Here is an 18,168-nt window from a genome sequence, read left to right as displayed (position 1 = left end):
ATTTACATAAACTATTGAGTGTCACATAGAATGTTGCTGTACATTGATATAAGATGTACTTTTCCTCACAGATAAAATAAAAAACTTTAGTCAGAAGTTAGCAGTGATGTTAAATCACTCAGGCACATACATGGAAACAGCTACTCAGGCCTCTGTGAAAAATTACTTTGTGGATTGTCAGAGTTGATCAACACACCTTTTGTTGACAAACTATGTGTCAACAAACTGAATTCCTTTCCCCTTCCATTCATATGCTTTTACAGTTTTGTACTTGTGCTCTGTTTTTCCCAGGTAGCTGAAATATGTAAAAAAAAATACAGAGCTGTTTTGATGTAAAATCAAGCAATAATTATTTGGGCAACAAGAACAAATTGTGTTCAAGAACAAATGGCTCCCTAATGCTGACCCATCTAGCTTTCAAATTATGCCAGTAGACCAAATGCTACTGTATTATGAGTTATGGTTAAGCTGCTTTCCTGAAAATTTGTCTGCAGACTGTTGTGGTAGCCTTGTTTGACAGGAATGCATTGCACTGTATAGCATTTCTAGTATTACAGGGATTACTTCTGATTCATGTTCAACACAGCTGTTCGTTCATTTATACCACTGGAAGGCAGTTTGTGGTCGAATCAGATCACAAATGTTCACAAGTAAACTGCAGCATATGTCTGGTCTTTTTTTGAAAATTTTCCCTCCTGTGTGGCAAATCCAAAGCCATTTAACAGCCCTGAAGGTGCACAAGAGCATAATGATGTCTGAGAAAAACAAATATTTTCATTACTTCACAAGTGTATTTTACATATGTAAGTTCCTTCCCCTGGGTCAGGAAGTGACTAAAACCATCAAATAATAGGAATAAAAGGGCATCTGGGTAATGGTATAGAAGCCAAAGCTCTGTGGGGACACTTGAGGCTTTTCAGATTCTTTTTAGAAGCCAGTTGTATCTGGTTGTCTTCATCTCTCAGTCAGGGAGGAGACAACTCTTTAATCACATCAGGGAATATCCTCAACCCTTTCTTGCCTACCACAAGTACTACTTGGTCTGGCTGCAGCCAAAGGATCTTCATAGCACTAATCCATTTAGCAGCAATGTAGTTACCAGTAATCCCAAGGCACAAAAAAGGGATAGAATTCCTCCTGCAAATACCCTTTGTGTGTCTGTAGGTCTATGATTCTGTTCTAAGGGCCTTGAATAAAGGTTTTTTCATCTGGGTCTGATCACTAGTTTAGATATCCTCAAAGAGGAGCTGTTATTAAAGTCTTAGAGCTGTTATTAATATTCATAGATATGGAAATGAATTAAGGATTAATTAAAAAAGTATGCTTAGCTCTAAAAAATATTGCTGTAAAATATGTAGATGTAAGTTCCAGCATGTATGTGTCTAGCCATCTTCTTCACATGCTTGTTCATGTACAGATACAAAAACATTATAGTACAGCATAGTTCAAAAATGTATACATTTTTTATTACTGTTTTATGACTGAAAAAAATTGCATCAAAGCAGCTGTGCCAATAATTCATAATTTGCATTTTGGGTTGCCTAGGCTTATAGGGATTTTGCTGCTGCAATTGGTTGGTGGCAGCTTCTGGGTATGGAAGGCAAACCCATCCTTCCTCTTAGTCATATTATCAACCTTCATTAAACACTTTGTCAAGCATTAAAAATAGCTATACTTGAGAGATTTTAATCTGTTTGAGGGGCCCAGAGGACAGAAACAGATGACCCTCTTGTGCAAGGAGATTTTTCACAAATATTCTTCACTATTACATGTTTTGAAAGGACTGGAGCCTGTCTGTATGTCAACATTTTCACTGTTTTGTACAGGAATGCTCTTCTAGCATAAACCACTTTTAGGCTGGGTTTTGTCATGCCTTCACTCAAGCAAAACCTAAGGATCATTCAAGAAGTGTAAAAAAGGCAGAGTGTAGCAGCATATTTGTCAAGAATGTTTACAAAGGATATTGGTTACACCTGTGATACAGCATTTGCCCTGGTTTTAGATTGATCTCCAAGTAAATTTGAGATATGCCTGTTTTTTTTGTTTTGTGTTTTTTCTTGTAAGATCTTTCTGGTAATCTCCCACCACTGCTTCACACCTGCAGAGTGGGGTCATTCTGTATTACCAGCTAAAAAGGCACAGTTTAGCCTGTAATTAGGATTTATTCATGACATGAGCACTAATGGGGTTTATTGGTCTCATGCTTTTCTGACATACATAAGTAGAGTTGATTGCATTTTTATAGTGTGATACATGCTTAGTTCATGTAGTTTGGTTGTGTTCTTAAAGTAAAGATTAGGGCATTTTAATTTTGCATTTTTCCAATGGACTTGTATTTACAGGTACAAGAGCTTTTGGAAATTTTATATTGCATAAGGTACTGAAGAATTTGGTGAATATTGTAATAGTGAAACACCTATATAAATGATATGAAAATCACTAAGTTCATTTGAGTCTTTCAAATATATAATATCAACTACCCACAAGTATTTTTTTTGTCTCTGTACAGAGTAGGGTTGCATTTCCAGAAGGTGTGAACAAAAGACCAGGAATAAATATACTGGCAACATCTCTTTATTTCCCTATCTTAATATTTAAATCTTATTGCCAATTAAGCTAACTGCACAAGAACCCATCAAAAAGCTTCAGAAGTGGTTCAGTTTCCTACATCTAATTACAAATTACGGAGTACTAATTTCGGTGTCAATCAATACATGTGCAAATAGGCCTTGGTAACACTCAGTAGGGGGCTCAGAATATCAATGCCTCTGCTTCATACTCAGTGCTTCTACATGTGTGTGATTTCTCCATCCCCTGAGAGGAAAATAACCCAACAACAAACACCACTTCCATCTCAGAATATTATATGATTCTGTGAACACTGGGCTTTATGTCTTAAAATGACAGTAATGCTAAATTAATGTTATAAATATGGTCTAATTCATATCTCGGTGACTATTCAGTTGTGGATTGAAAGTTTTTTTCATTTTCCCTGCTCTATATTCTTCCACTGATAAGAAACATGGAAATTGGGGGCCCACAGAAAGTTAGGAATAGGAGATGTTAAATTATCTTGCTACATCTTCTGTGTCTTCAACAGTTCAGCATGTATTTCATATATGAATAGTTCCATTTCAACTTATTTCATGGCAGGTATGCTTATAACTGAACAAATAATCAGGACTGTTGAGTATGAACAGCATGAGTTTTGAGCCATTTCTTCATTCGTCATTTATCTGAAAGGACCGTTCCTCTCAATTTAATGTAAAGCAGCTTAATACTGTCAAAGGTATTTTAATATCTCCAGGACCTCCAAGTTTTTATGGTGTCATAGAGTATGAAGTAATATATAGAAAGCAGAATGCATGATGACATTCCAACCTTTATAATTCATGCTTTCCTTGATTAGCAATGTTGTCAGCTGGTTGTTTTCAGCAATGTTAAACTCTTATTTTTACAAGAGCAATCCTCAAATCCAAGAGCAATTGCAGCTAATATTGTTATTCTGCAACTTCCTCAAAGAATGTTCTTGTTATGTTGTAGCACTTAAAAGTGCAGTAGGTATGTCTTCAAACTTGCAAATGGTCAGAAAAATACTCAGTTTCAAATGCACCTCCACACACGAGGAGTCAGCAAGTCTTGCAAAATCAGGCTCTTGTCATGGATCATTTAATTTGTCTGGAGGAAGGCACTTCTTTTTTTTTTTTTTTCCAGCATACTTAAAGAAACTTTAATCAGTAGCAGACAAATATCTTTAAACAATCTTCCCATTGTAAATATAATGGACTTGAATAAGGCATTTCCTTTGGTGAGAGTTAAGCAAATGCTTTTTCTGCCAGAGCGCTACAGAGCACCCCATTGTGCCCACTCTTCCAGCATATATATCTTTGCACAGCTGATGATGTCCATTTGTTATGAGGCAACAGCTGCCTGACTGGCCCTTCAATGAAACTGCTGTTCCAGGTAGAGACAGCTGGTCTGCCACCAGGTATGGCCAAGAGAGGGGAGACACTCTCCAAAAGGTCATTGCTCTGATAGTATAGCTGACTTCTGCCCAGTTGTCCTCTTCCAACCTACAGTTTAAAGAAAAGAGCATTCTTGCTGCTCATGGGGTGCTGAGTTACTATTTTGTGTTGGATGTGCTGTTTTTCCGAGTGTCATATTTCTCAGACAATACACTGCTGAGTCTGTGCAGTGTTATGAAAATGATCTTGATAGTGTGAAAACCTAATAAATTGTTAGGAATTTAATGGTTTCATCACCTTAATATTCATAACTGTGGATATCTGCTTTATGGTAAAAACTGTGTTTCGGAGAGGTTTCTTTTCAAATAGATGTAGAAAAAAGATATGTCTTACTGTCTTCCCATGTCCTCCCAAAGTCTGTATGTTCCTTCCCATGTCTGTATGTTGTATGATATTTCTTAATTGTCATGCATTTATATATAAATACACAGAACCTTTCCTTGTGATTTGTGAGGTAAACCTCTGTGCAGAGCATGGCAAGATCCTTTATGCAACTTCCCTATAACAGCATTTTGTCCTCTGGAAAGAAAACAATATTTATGTCACGGTTAGTCCCAAACTATTTAACCTCTCATCTCTCCCTGGCAGCTGTCACCCCATGTCTGGGGAATGCTCCTGCAAGCCTGGCTGGTCTGGGCTCTACTGCAATGAGACATGTTCCCCGGGATTCTACGGCGAGTCGTGTCAGCAGATCTGCAGCTGCCAAAATGGTGCTGACTGCGACAGTGTGACTGGGAAATGCACCTGTGCCCCTGGATTTAAGGTAAATGTCTCACTTTCACTCCCCATTTTCAACTCCACTGCCTTTGGTTAAGTGATAAATTCTTCAAGAGGCCAGTGTGTCCTTTCTCCATCACAGTAAAAGAGAAGTAAGGATATTTAGGTACTACTGTATGTGTTGTAAGACCCTGAAAAGGCAAAATTTCGTATTGATTTTGAGTACTGAAATGAAGTCATTTTTAGAAAGTGATGTAATTTGTTTTATAGGATGTTGATAAGAGGGTGTGGTGTTGAGGTGTAAATAAGGAGAGGAATGATAGTTTCAGTTATTATCTTGTAGCACCAATTCCTCATGCTCCATCCACAGAAACTCTGGACAAAAACATTGGTTTTTATAGTTCAGCACAGATTATTCTTCAGCTTTTATGCACATTTGCTGTTACCTGTGCCTTGGATGCTATTCTAACATAGAAAACATTTTACAGTAATAACTGAGAACTTCAGCCAGATTAGTTCTTAAAAACTAATTATTTTCCATTAAACTGCTATCTTACTGTGTTTTGGTTTCATAAAGGGCTTCTTTATCACTGTCCATTGATCTAACCAAGTAATGTTACCTATAGGACTGAGCTCTCAAAACAAATCATAGAAAAATAATGCTTACTTAAAAAGGCTTGAAAAGCACGAAGGGCTCCCTGCCCCTTAAATTCAGAATAACTTGGTGACAGCCTCGGACATGCTTGGGCTGTATGTTTTCTGGCTTTCGTAGCACTTCTATCAGTCTAGATCCTTTATTAGTTGTATGGTCTGAGCCCCCTCAAATAGTTTTTAGACTCTTATTTTTTTATAATTCAGGGTGCTTCTTGTGGTAGTCCTTGTCTTCCGGGAACATATGGAGTAAACTGTTCGTCCATGTGCAACTGCAAAAATGAAGCCATCTGTTCACCAGTAGATGGTTCTTGTGCCTGCAAAGCAGGTAGGTGTCTCCTCAGATTAATCTTCCTTTTCTATAATCATAACATTAAATTGAATATTTGAAGTAGAGAAGAGGAAACTTGATAAAAAGCAGACCACCCTGAAGGCCTAAGCAGTAGATACTTTATGCTTCTGCTGCTCTGGGAGGGAAAACCAAGGAAAACATCTTCTGAGAGAAGCACTGTGGTCTGCTAGAAGGACTATGAGTGGGCCATTTATCTGATGTCAGCCTTCCTAACCAAAGTCATATGGAATCACAGAATCATAGAATGACTTGGGTTGGAAGGGACCTGAAAGAGTACATCTCTCATTCACTTCTGCTGTGAGAAAGAATTTCTCAAAATATCCAGTGTCCCTCAGCTGTGATATTGGATTGCCGAGAAGAGAGGGCAGGCTTTTGAATGCACCAAAGCAAATCCCATGCCCAGTAAACATTTTAGACCCCTCCTGTCTAAAAATGTTTTTCTAAAAACATTTAGATGGAGTTTGAGAGTGGAGAAGTGTGAGAGTTACCTAGACAAATAGCCACTAAATTTGTCAGGGACTAACGCTATTAAATCTATCGTGCAGCAAATGTAGAGCATATACTCTTGCCACAGACAGTGGAGCTAATTTAACCCTAATTTAATTTAAAGCAGCTACTGCAAAACAGCCAGGTCATGAGGAGAAAAAACATTCCTTTAGAGACGTAATCCTGTCTTCTTGTGCATCGTGCAGTTTTAGTCACAGTACGGTGAAAAAGGACAGCAAAAGTGAAATTAAACTAAACCTTGATACTTGTCATGTAAGCAAAAGAAATTTATAAATCTTGGAAAGACGTTTGAGAGAAAGTGTCTCAGTTTTCTAGCTGGTATAGTGTAACATTTTTTCCTGAAGTGACCCCTAAATTTGAAGTTATCAATGAAGCACAAAGCAGCCTGTTTTCAGTGCATGTGTTTTGCATAGCCTATTGATTAGGCTCAGTGCAGAATAATTTTTCCCTTCACTTACTGTAAACAATACAAAACTAGAAACTTGGCCTGTGTGACTGTAGCTCATAACATATGACTGCCTCACACTGTTTCTCTTGTATCCAATGGATGATCACATTTTAAAAAATCTATTCACATTTCATCTAGTGTGCAGTCTGTGAATTGTTGCTATCAGGCATAATCAATGGTGACTCCTGCATTTTAGACCCTTTTTTCATCACATTTTTTTTTTGTATTTGGAGAGAAGTACAGAAATCATCTGAAAGGACTTCTATGTATCTTGGAGAAATCCAATTTATGCAGTTCTTTTATGGTTTGTCTTTATTTAAGATTTCTGTTAAAACCATATCGCAGAACTCTCTGTATTGAACGCTTGTGGAACAATTATGAAAGCGGTAGCTTAAGTCTGGGGAAAATACTCCTAATTATGTTCAGGCTGTTCTCAGTGTAGTTTAGTGTTTCTCAGTGAAATTTCAAGGTGTCTTTATCTCTATTCCAGATCTTCCATCAATTGCTTTTGTATGTTGGCACCCATCTGCAAACATATGCTGTGCACAGATGTTACAAGGTGCCCTTGAACACCTTTGTCCAAACCTGGACAAGTCCTGAGCCAAAACTGCTGATACCACCTTGTAGTGAATGTTATCACAGTACTGCCCATCTCAGAGAGATGCCCCATGGCAGGCAGAGGGAAACATTCTGAGAGGAAAGGGGGAAAACCTGAATAATTTGTGACTATAATTCTTTTTTTTTGGCAGGTTGGCATGGTGTAGATTGCTCAGTAAACTGTCCCAGTGGTACATGGGGACTTGGCTGTAACTTAACCTGCCAGTGTCTTAATGGAGGGGCTTGCAATGCTCTGGATGGAACTTGTACCTGTGCCCCGGGCTGGAGAGGAGAAAAATGTGAACTCCCTTGCCAGGTAGTTAAATAATATCACCGAATTTTGCCCTGTAGGATAACTTTGGGTAGGGTAGGCCTTCTATCATTCTTTGGGGGTATGTCCCTAGGGAGCACATATGACTGCGTGCAGGATCAGGGTCATGCACCAACAATTCTTCTGGAAGAGCCATGCTGCACAATACACCAAAGAACACAAAAAAATGGCCACACAAAATGAACTTGCATTGATGAACACCTTTTCTGCTTTCAACACTTTAAAATCGGAACCCAAACTTTTCACTAGCTCCTTTGGAATTGATTGAAAAACACAGAACCAAATTTTTCTCTCTATCAGCATCAAATGCTATCAAATTGCTTCTGTTCAACTAGTTTAAGTAAAAATTACAAGACAAAAGAACAAAAAATATATTCCACGTCAAATAACATATTTCTAATTACATTTTCTTATGTCTATGTTACAGTATGAATAAAGAATTTTGATTGCCTCTCAGTCAGACATGAGAATCTACTTTTACTACCCAGTTCCATGACGGGTGCCTTTCTACTGGGGCTCTGATTTCTACTCTCTCCCAGACTCTGAGATATTAGAAATATCTGCAATATTAGAAATCATTGTGAGGACAAAGGCAAACTCCTTATCACTTCTGTCCCACTTCGTAGTTTGGGGAAGCCATGAAAACGTATAATTTCAAAAAATTTTAAATAGTAAAAATCAAAACGCATTGGTTTTACTGTATAACTGTTTGATTTCAATTACATTTCATGCACCCCCAAAAAAAAAAATTATGAAAAAGGAGGTTTTCCCGAGTCATTTCTTTTTAATGGTGGACTTCAGTTTTCCAGGAAATTTTTAACAAAATTAATTTTTAAAATAAACTTCTCTCTGCTCTCCTTTTCCCCTCCCTTGTAATTTGCTCACTTTTGCAATACTATCTGCACAGCAGGTTGTTGGTTTAGTAGAATTGTAAAGGAGCCACATGAACTGAACACACACCTTGTTAATTCCCTCCCATATCACATTGAAGCTTCTTTCAGTTTGGACGAGCTCTGCTGAGCAATAACATGATGGGAATAGCTGAAATAGAGTGTAAGATGGAAACCACACCTCTGTCTTGAATGAAAATTTGTGCCCTCAGAATCCTCAGAAGTGATTTTTGGGGCTTTGCTTTTGGTTTTAAGATGAAGCATAGCACACACTGATGTAGTGAGTAAAGCGGAAAACAAAATTGAATATATTCTGGAAAACTCATTAGAATACCACCTGTGTACATTCACGCAGTGTTTCCACTCTTCTAAAACAGCTTTGTTTATCACTTCGTGTCTGATTCTGAAGGATGATGATATCTCCCAAGCTCCATTAGCTCTTCTAAAACTGACATTTAAAAAAGACACATTGTTTCATAGCAGTTGCATTACTATGCCAAAGTTAGGCAAATAATGCTTAAAAGCAAATTTCTATATCAGATAATTTAGCATGCCCCTCCATCTGTGTCAAACAATGTCCATAAGCATTTACACATTTCAAGTGCATATTCTGCTTCAAAATTCCAGAGCAGGAGAATAAAGAGAAAACTAATTAAAATACATCCACTGTTGTCTGAAATGTTTTTCTTATCGGAGCAGAGACATTATTTAAATCAATGAATTTAAATTTGTTTAAATAACTTCAGAAAATTAATTTTACTCCCCAGATAGTTACTCAAGATATCACTGAAGTTTGGACTTCAGTCCAAGTACATAGCAGGCTAAATATACTGCTTTTCAACAACATATTTGAGGATTTCCTTTCATTCCAAATCTGATTATATGCAAAGGAAATGTGTAATCTTTTCTTTTTCTGTATATAAAAATGTACTGTTGAGATGAGCAAAAGGCTCCTTACGCTGAAGTAACATAAGATTTTGTTCAACTTTAGACTTGAAAGACTGGGAATTGAACAGCTGAATCCTGTGGCACTTAGTTGAAACATATGTATGAACATCAAAGAACAGCAGAGGAATTTTGTTATAGATTTTATTCAGATTTTAATGTGGCTGACACCAATTTTTAGCCTTGAATTTAAATGATTCATTTTTAAACCTGACATGTTTCTTTTCCTTTTTTGCCTTTGCTGTGGGTAACCCTGAAGCATCACCATAAATTATACTGGCTTTTTTCCATGTGTTTTTGATTTGGTTTTGACACTTTTTCTTCAAGATCAATTTGCTGTTGTACTTTGACTTTGTTTTGAGAATGCAGTATTAAAGATTCTGCTCCTCAGTTTCTCAGATTGATTTTGTATTAAATTACCCACAAACGTGTGTGCCAGCTTCTACAGAAGAAGCAGAAAAGGCTTCTAAATTCTAAATTCAAATGTTTAGATGTAGTCCCTTGAAAATCAGCTGTGCTTTTGACACAGCAGAATGCACCAAAAGGGGTGTTCAGCTTGTAACTTTAATCTCTCTTATTGGTTCAAAAAATGCCCCACAACCAGAGTATCTCTTTTTAGTGTAGTATATCTTGTAGTGCAGAAAGATTTTTAATCAAAAGAAAGTGATACAGTTTCCATTATTTATGCAATGAACATTACACTAAATATATATTGTAATCTAAGGTTTTACTACTCTTTTTTAAAATAATTGTGCCTTTATGTGGTATCTTTTTTGACCAATAGGTAGAGAGCTCAGGGTCTGAGGCAGAAAGGAGACTGAATTGCTTTAGTCTGGGATTTTTGAAGAGAGTATCATTCATTCTTTATCTTCCCCTCTTAAATGAAAGAACAAAAATGTAGGACGCTAAAATGTTCCAAAAAGCCAGAAGCATTTTATATTAAGAACAGATTACGGATTCAGGAGAGATCTGTCGTTGCTTTTCGAGGCAGGACTGACTGGAAATTTCTGGGTTGTTCTTTTTCTGTTGTCACAGGACGGCACATATGGCATAGATTGCGCTGAGCGCTGCGACTGCAGCCACGCAGATGGGTGTCACCCCACCACCGGGTACTGTCGCTGCCTCCCGGGATGGTCAGGTACAAAACACACCCCTGAAGACAAGGAGAGTTTCCACTCTGGTGGAACTTGGTCTTCTCTGTGGGCTTGGGGGTAAAGGAGGAGTATGTGGGACTGGGAGGGGAAAAGGGACAGTTCTGTGGCTGCTGTGTCCCTCCTGTGATTCACACATGTGGAAATTTTGTTGGGTGTCAGATCCACAGAAAACTGAGAATAGAAAGGGAAATCTTAAAACTTGGGCGCCTCCACAGTGTGATTCGTTATGAAAGTGGCAAATAACTGTAAATATTCCAGGTTGTGCTTTGAGCTTCGGGGTAAAGCATCACATCCAGCTTTCAATCAGCCAAAACGAGGGTAAATACTGCAGAAACCATATTGCCATTTCAGTTCCTGAAACTTTTGAAAACATGAAGTTTTCTCCGCACATATTTTGTTCTATATGAATATTTTCTCATTACGTTTTTTAGCATTGTGGTTTTAAGAACCATCCATATCTAGTTATTCCATGTAATTTATATTTGACACGGTTGTTGCACTCTCTTGTTTGTGGAAAGCAAGATTTTTTGAAAACATGATGAGACTGTGGAGGAGGGCATGTATCATGAAATGTTTCCTTTATCCCTAGGAGGTAGTTTTAGTTCTCAAATGGATTTCTAAGCTCTAAGGTTGGGAAAACTCTGTGATCTTCAATAGGGCTTAATTGACACTATAAGCTTGCCCTTGTTGAAATGTTCTAGACTTGGTGTCTCACTATGATGCTGTGGTGTTGCAGGGGTCAGGTTTCATGTCCCCTGTTTGTATGTCCTCTTTCCATTTTATAATGAGGAGTCAGCATGAAAAACACACCTTAAATGAACAAAGTATGTGAGTGCTGTGAAAAGAGAGGATTTTTATTTATTTATTTGTGTTTTCAGATATATACTAATATTATTTAGTGTCCGCTCTTTTAATATTTTTCCTAATTGACTTGCAGGTTCATCATATAATTGTTTTCTTTTTTCTGTGGTGCTTTCAGACAAAGTTAGGTGGAGATGAGCTTATGATTTCCTCAGATAGATACAGTCTTAGTTACTGGGTTTTTCTCCAAACCTTGATTTTTATACTCTTTTTTTTCCTAGCTCTGTAGATGGATCCCAAGCATCTTGTTTGAAGCGCATGTCTACAGTTCAGGTTGATTAGTTGTAGTTGATTACAGCTTACCTGCTGTTTTTTCTACTTTCTGTTCAGATGAATGTGACTTTTGTGATTACTGGGGGTGGGAAGTGGAAATCAGTAGGGGATATAGGCATGGGCATGCTTTGCTTTGGAAGACCAAACCCATCTATCATTTGTGCATTTTTTCTGTATATTGGTTCTTTGAGAAGGTCTCTCTCACCATCGTGTCTCACCCTTTTCAACATGAGAGACTTTCAGAGCCAGCACTCACCTCACTAAGACAAGACTTTGTTGGTTTTATTTTCTTCCCACAAGCTCCAGTGTGACTTAACATCAGCTACTCAGACATCTCAGGGAAATAACTACCACAGGAGTGCAAAAAATAGTAGAAGTTAACTGAGTGAATTATGAAAAAATACTATTAGCCTTATGCCATCCGTTGCTATTTCGTGTGACACTACATTGTGTTTATTTTGTTGTGATGTTAATGTCCTTACTTTCATGTAGTTTCAGGTTATTGTGTGTGTGTTTGGACACATTTCTGCAAACTTACACTTGAATCTGCTCAAAATATGATTTCATAAATTAGTAAAGGTATTAAACAAAGAATACCCACAGTAAAAACATTTTGATGATCTTGATCATGGTTTAGGCTGTTAAAGCTGTTCATGAGTTGCAGATGTGCAGCTTAAAGTAAATCCTGTGAGTTTTTAAAATGGAGACAAATCATCAGAGACAATAGGTATGTAATGAAAGGATCCAGGTTGTTTTAAAAGGCCATGCCAGAAAAGTAGCCATGTTTTACAACAGGTGATAAAAATTACTTAGCCAGCGTGATTTAACTAACCCAGGAGTATTTTTACCTTTAGTGAAATCTTATTTCATCTTCATGTTTACAAAGGAAAAAGACTTCACTAGAAAGAGACTTCAAGCGTAATTATTGATAAAAATTGAGTCTCCATCCCTGGATGATGTCATCAGAACACCATGTGTGACAGACTAGTTTTGACATGCTGATGATGTCTAGACATACTTTATAACATAAATGGCATATTTCGCTTTATACTCAGTGTCTGGAAAAATCCTCCTCCCACACTTCACGTGTCAGAGCAATACACACAAGGAGTCTGGTCTTTGTGTAGATACTTAGAATGAATAAAGAAAAGGAGAGAATATTTTAGGAAGGGGTTCTCAAATAGCTGTACTGTAATGTTGCATTGCAGAAACAGCAGTAGATCGTAGGATTAATAAGGGAGGTTGTACATATATTTCTATGCATAATAGGTGGAGAAGCAGATGGAGGATGTGTGGAAAATACAGGAAGTTTCTAAAATGCAAAAATTATGTTAGAGTAGCTTAGATTTTTTCCTAAGCATCAGACATACTAATTTTGGATGGGTAGTATTCCCTACAAAAAACCCAAACCAAACCAAGAAAACAAAAGAGAGGGAGAACCAGATTTTGGATAGGTGTAATGCTTATCTAACCCAAATGAAGGATTTAGTCTTTTAAAAACCATTGGGAAGGTAGTATTTAAAAAATGAATACATTTGAAGAAGCTTAAAAATGTGAACTTTTTTTTTTTTTTAAGCATGAATAAATCAACGAATCCAAGGCGAACTTTCCCAGATGTTTTGATGCCATCAAAATAATAAAACTTTCCAAAAAGGCCTTTTTAAATACAGTATTTTTCTCAGCTCTGTGAATGGAACAGTTGTCTACACTTTCCCCAGGGAATTTCATCAGAGGGAATAGTTTATATAACTTTGTAGAACTAAATGAAGGGAGGTTTTTCCCTTGCTGGATGACACAGTTGTCCCATAACACTGGGGAACAGGACATGTGCTGCATGAGGAGGGTGGATCACTGGCCTGGTGTTGTGAGGGCCTCCCTTGGGCTGTAAGGGAGCTCTGAGCTGCTGATGTGGGCACAGGGGCTTTACTTCAGGCTCCAGATACAGCTGCAACTCACCACTGGTGCAATAAAAAGATATTACATGGTTTAGTTTTTTAAGTAGGTGTTTTTTTTTTGTTTTTTTTTTTTTTATTTTGAACATGCCCATTGATTGTCTTTTGCTTCTTAGGTTCTACTGAGGAACAAAAGTTAAGTTTTTGACTATTGCATTGATATCAGCTGTTAAAAAAATCAATAAATAATTAAAATTGGCTTTAATTAGGTCTTTGTTTTTATTTAGGGTTTATAGTTTTAATGCAGGTTCTGTTGCCTAGGAAGATACTTAGGTTTTTCATCCTAAACAAAAATGACTTATTTCTAGGGCTACTGTAATAAATCTTATTCTCTCTGTAGTTTGCATTAAGTTTTCCCTGCACAGCAGCTTTAATTCTGCTTAGAAAAGCAGGAGTTAAGGGTGATTTCTTTTTCCTGGCAGTCTGACCATTCCATCACGTTCCAGGAGCCACATGACAGGATGGCACAAATGAGAAACATCCACCCACACAGAGGAGGATGTCTGACCCAAACGCTCTCATCCCTTGACATTTTCACTGTATCTTATAAATAACTTTTTTTCATTTGGAGGGAGTGCAATAGTGAGACAGTGGAAAGGAGTAAGAACCATTAAAACAGAAAGCAGAAGAAACAGATAGAAAATATAATCCCTCAATATATAATGATAATTTTCCTAATAATTTATGCAAAAATTTGAAGTTAAAGTCCATTAAAAAGCTACATCTACCACTTGTCTCAAGGAGAAAGCAAACCAACAGGCACCATGGTAACTTAAGTTTCATCTCTTAATCTTACCTGTTCTGCAAGCAGCTCTCAAAACACATTTTTCCCAAATTGCCTGAAAGATTTAAGAATTTGTATTCTTGCAAACTGACAGTTCACATTAAAGCATTAGTTAATTAAAATTAATTAAAGATAATTAAATTAATTAAAATGGCAAAAGGACTTTTTTTCTCCAGACTGTTTACTACTGCGATTACAATTACAATAATGTGGGTGTTACTGATGACACATCACTGTTGTGCTTTCTTGGGTGCAGTTCTGCCACACCTTCCCACTTGAGAAGAAATGTCATGTCATAGTGGTACATTTGTTATTTTTAAAATCGATTTAAAGGTTATCTGATGCCAGGGATTGTGAAATACCACTAGTCTATTATCTGTACCAAAACAATAGCATTGGTTTATGGAAAAGACAGATGCAGTAATACCAGCCTACATTTTACCATTCATCCACATGCAGATGGGGTGTTGGTGACTTTTTCTGTGCTGGACACCTGCTGACGTTAGTCAGACTGCCTATCACCAGATGTGCTGTTTCTGTGTCCTTCCATGTGCTTCTGACATTATTTCTAAGAGGCACATTTGTTGTGGGATTATAACAGGGAGGTCTCTGTCATCTGACACTGATGCAAATCACCAGGTCTGCTGAGAAGTGCAAGCTACAGCTCTCCCTTGCCCCTCAGCTTTCAAAGTGTTTGCACTTTTTCCCCTCCTAAAAAGAAGAAAAAAGGCATAAAGACCCATATCATGGGTCTTCCTCACCTTTAGGCCAAAAAACACGGTGCTGCTGGAACGACATTCATAGTGCTGGTACCCCAGTGCTGAGGCCCTCTTGCAAGAATGTGGTTTTTCCTCCACTTTGACCACCTGCCCCTGGTCTCCAGAAGCACAAGGTACCATTGGGATGGATGCTCAGTGTGCCACAAAATGAAATCATACGTGGGCACTGTGTCATGATAAATGGCATATTTACTTTCCAAACTTCAGGAGAGGAATTCTCCAATAAGAAGTTTGGCCCACCCTACATCTGGACTTCAGTGTGTCTGCACCTCTGTTGTCTGTGTGTTGTGGTGGATCTTTATGTGGAAGAAATACTCTTTCAGAAAAAAGAGCTTTAAATTGGTGATTAAGTATGTTTGTTTTCTAACTATCAAGTAGTTAAAAAATGGCAAGTATTATTTCCTTGTATCTACCTAAAGATTTGTAGTTGAAAAGAAGAGCACCTCTGGAGTGGATAACAGCAAGAGTATACCCTTCAGAAAGATACTAGGAGTACTTCAAAAGTTATTCATCCACTAAAATTTGCAGATACTGATGTTTGCCTTCAAACTCAGATGTTTTTGTTGACAATCTTTTGTAGCTGGCTTCCTACCAAAACTCGCAGGCAGAATCTCTCCGGCTGCCACAGTGAAGCAGCAGCTGACGACCAAACTTCTAGAAAAAATCCTTTCATTCGCTCCTTAATTTGGGACACTTTATTTCTTCCTCTGGCTATTCTCAGCTAGGGAGTGAGATACCTCTCTCCTTCAAAGACAATTAGGGTACTTCAAAATAGTGCTTGTGATGTTTTTCACCAGTTCCCTTTCCTTGGGCTACTCATCCATCATTTGACAGAGAAGTAGGGAAGTCCTTGAACAGAAGTGATCTAAGTGTTCATTCCTCTCAAATATGAGCTCTTGGGCCATAATTGAAAAGTGTCATTAGCTTTAATGACACCAAGAGTTCCCCCGCCTTTGAAGGCCTGTTCCTTTTCTTGTTTAGGCTGTTATATATATAATTTCACCCTGACATATGGGAAATACACCAATATACAAACAGGCTTTGCTTCTTCGGAGCTATACTGGAAAGTTCCACGTGTTGTGAAGATAAATTGTATGGCAAATATATTTTCTTTATGAAAAAAAATTCTTTTAAAAGCTTGGATAACCTTTTATCAGACTAATAGAAACATAACAAGCTGGAAAACAGCATTTAGTCCAATAATAAATTTGCCTGGGAAGATAGTAAGAAATAATTGGTAGATTTTTTTTCTCCCTTCAGGTGCTAAAACAAATTAGCTCTTTGTTGATCTGACTTGCAAGAATCATTGAGTCTCAACTTCAAAATATAGCATAGGGAGTATGGAAATACTCTGCTAGCATGGGCAGAAACACTCGTATCCCTAAAGAATTCTTTACTTCATTCATGCAACTACGAATGTTGGGGGAATGCTGATTTAGATGTGAGGCCCCCAGCATAAAGCACTGGGCATTAAATGCACGAGCATTTCTTTAGAGCAGCTTAGCTGAAGTTTATCATGACCATTCAGCCATTGCCTAGCAACTTGTGAAGGCCATCAAAGAGCTCTTTGTCCATAGCTCTGGCAAAAACATTTTCTCGCAGTTATCCTTATCAGTATCAAAACCAACATGAAAACTTAATAAAAAACAATTTTATCACATAAAAGATTAATACTTGCTTGAAATTGTGGCAATCATAAGCCAGTTGATACCATGTTGTAAAAGATGTGTTTACTGTTGCTTTGTAAGTTCCAGTAAAAATGCTTCTTTTTCCTCAATAATTTCTAGCTTTTCTATAAAAGCATAGATTTCTTTGCTGAAATTTCATATAAAGCATCACTCTGGAAATTAATTTTTTAAAGTTTTTTTCATCCTTTTAATATTTCTAACTTGTTCTTTCTCAAAAATGGACATACTTGATTTTTACAGCTATTAAGATGTGAAACTCAATTTCTTATTTTTAAGTGCCTTGTGAACTTAATAACAGTGAGATTTAAAACTATTTTTACAAGTAGATATGCAGTAAATCACTGAATAATCTCTGCTTTGCTGCACTCATTCTTGACACTCACAGGAGTGCAACTGATTTTGCTTCTGATCAATAATGAATATAATAAAATTCTTACAGTGAAACAGCAGTAATCAGCACACTTTCAGTATCTTATATTGTCATAATTATTATTCTGTGATATTTAATATACACTTTTTATTAGCTAAGTAGAAGGATATCATTCTTCACCTCATAAGAAGTGGAAATGGGAAAGAAAATGTAGTCTTTTTTTCAGTTTCCCTAATGGATAATTTTCCCCGGTGTGTACTGAAGGAGCTTTTTCCTTTTTTCATTTTCAGTAGTAGTTGCTGGCTCTTTCAAGTATCGTGGCTCTCTGCAGCATGGGACCCATTGTCTTTTCTGTTCCAGTGTGCCCACTATCACCCTTTGACACCACACTGTCATAAAGCATCCTCTGTGCACAGATCAAGGCAGCCTAATTGAGCCTGGTATTATTGTATGTCACTGGTCTACATAATCTCAGATAATGCAGTGTGGTAACTCTTGGCAACCACTGGCTTGTTAATAGTGACCATTATATACTGAACAGCAGTGAAACCCCTTAAGACTGTGAAAAATGTCTTTTCTTTAGCAGGGTTCACTGAGTGAAGCTGTGTATGATATGATACATAACACTCACGTGGACAGAGTGCCAGGCTCAGTTGTGAAATGCTCTGCGTGTGTCTGCTTATGCTTTCACAGACTTGGAGACCCGAATTCTCAAATTTGGGAACCCCAAGCAAAGCAATTTTATGCAGCTGAAAGAAGTGGTTCTTGTTAAAAAAAAAAAAAAAAAAAAAAAAAAAAAAAAAAGCTGTGATGTCATTCTGCTCATGTGCACCAGCATCTCTCA

At 37.4% G+C, this 18,168-nt stretch overlaps 1 protein-coding gene across 1 annotated transcript in view; it reads left to right on the top strand.

Annotated features, from left to right (window-relative positions):
- MEGF10 (multiple EGF like domains 10) overlaps nucleotides 1-18,168 on the top strand; it is an 86,211-nt gene that overhangs the window by 45,886 nt on the left and 22,157 nt on the right. The window contains exons 10-13 of the mRNA XM_027712538.2: nucleotides 4,614-4,788; nucleotides 5,601-5,721; nucleotides 7,450-7,613; nucleotides 10,499-10,601. Coding sequence (XP_027568339.1) covers nucleotides 4,614-4,788; nucleotides 5,601-5,721; nucleotides 7,450-7,613; nucleotides 10,499-10,601 — 563 coding nt within the window. The remainder of the gene's footprint in view (nucleotides 1-4,613; nucleotides 4,789-5,600; nucleotides 5,722-7,449; nucleotides 7,614-10,498; nucleotides 10,602-18,168) is intronic.

The sequence above is a fragment of the Pipra filicauda genome, unplaced genomic scaffold (genome assembly GCF_003945595.2).
Source record: "Pipra filicauda isolate LSUMZ 115617 unplaced genomic scaffold, ASM394559v2 scaffold168_size1973030_pilon, whole genome shotgun sequence".
NCBI classification, from domain to species: domain Eukaryota; kingdom Metazoa; phylum Chordata; class Aves; order Passeriformes; family Pipridae; genus Pipra; species Pipra filicauda.
This window is presented reverse-complemented; position numbering and strand designations above follow the sequence as displayed.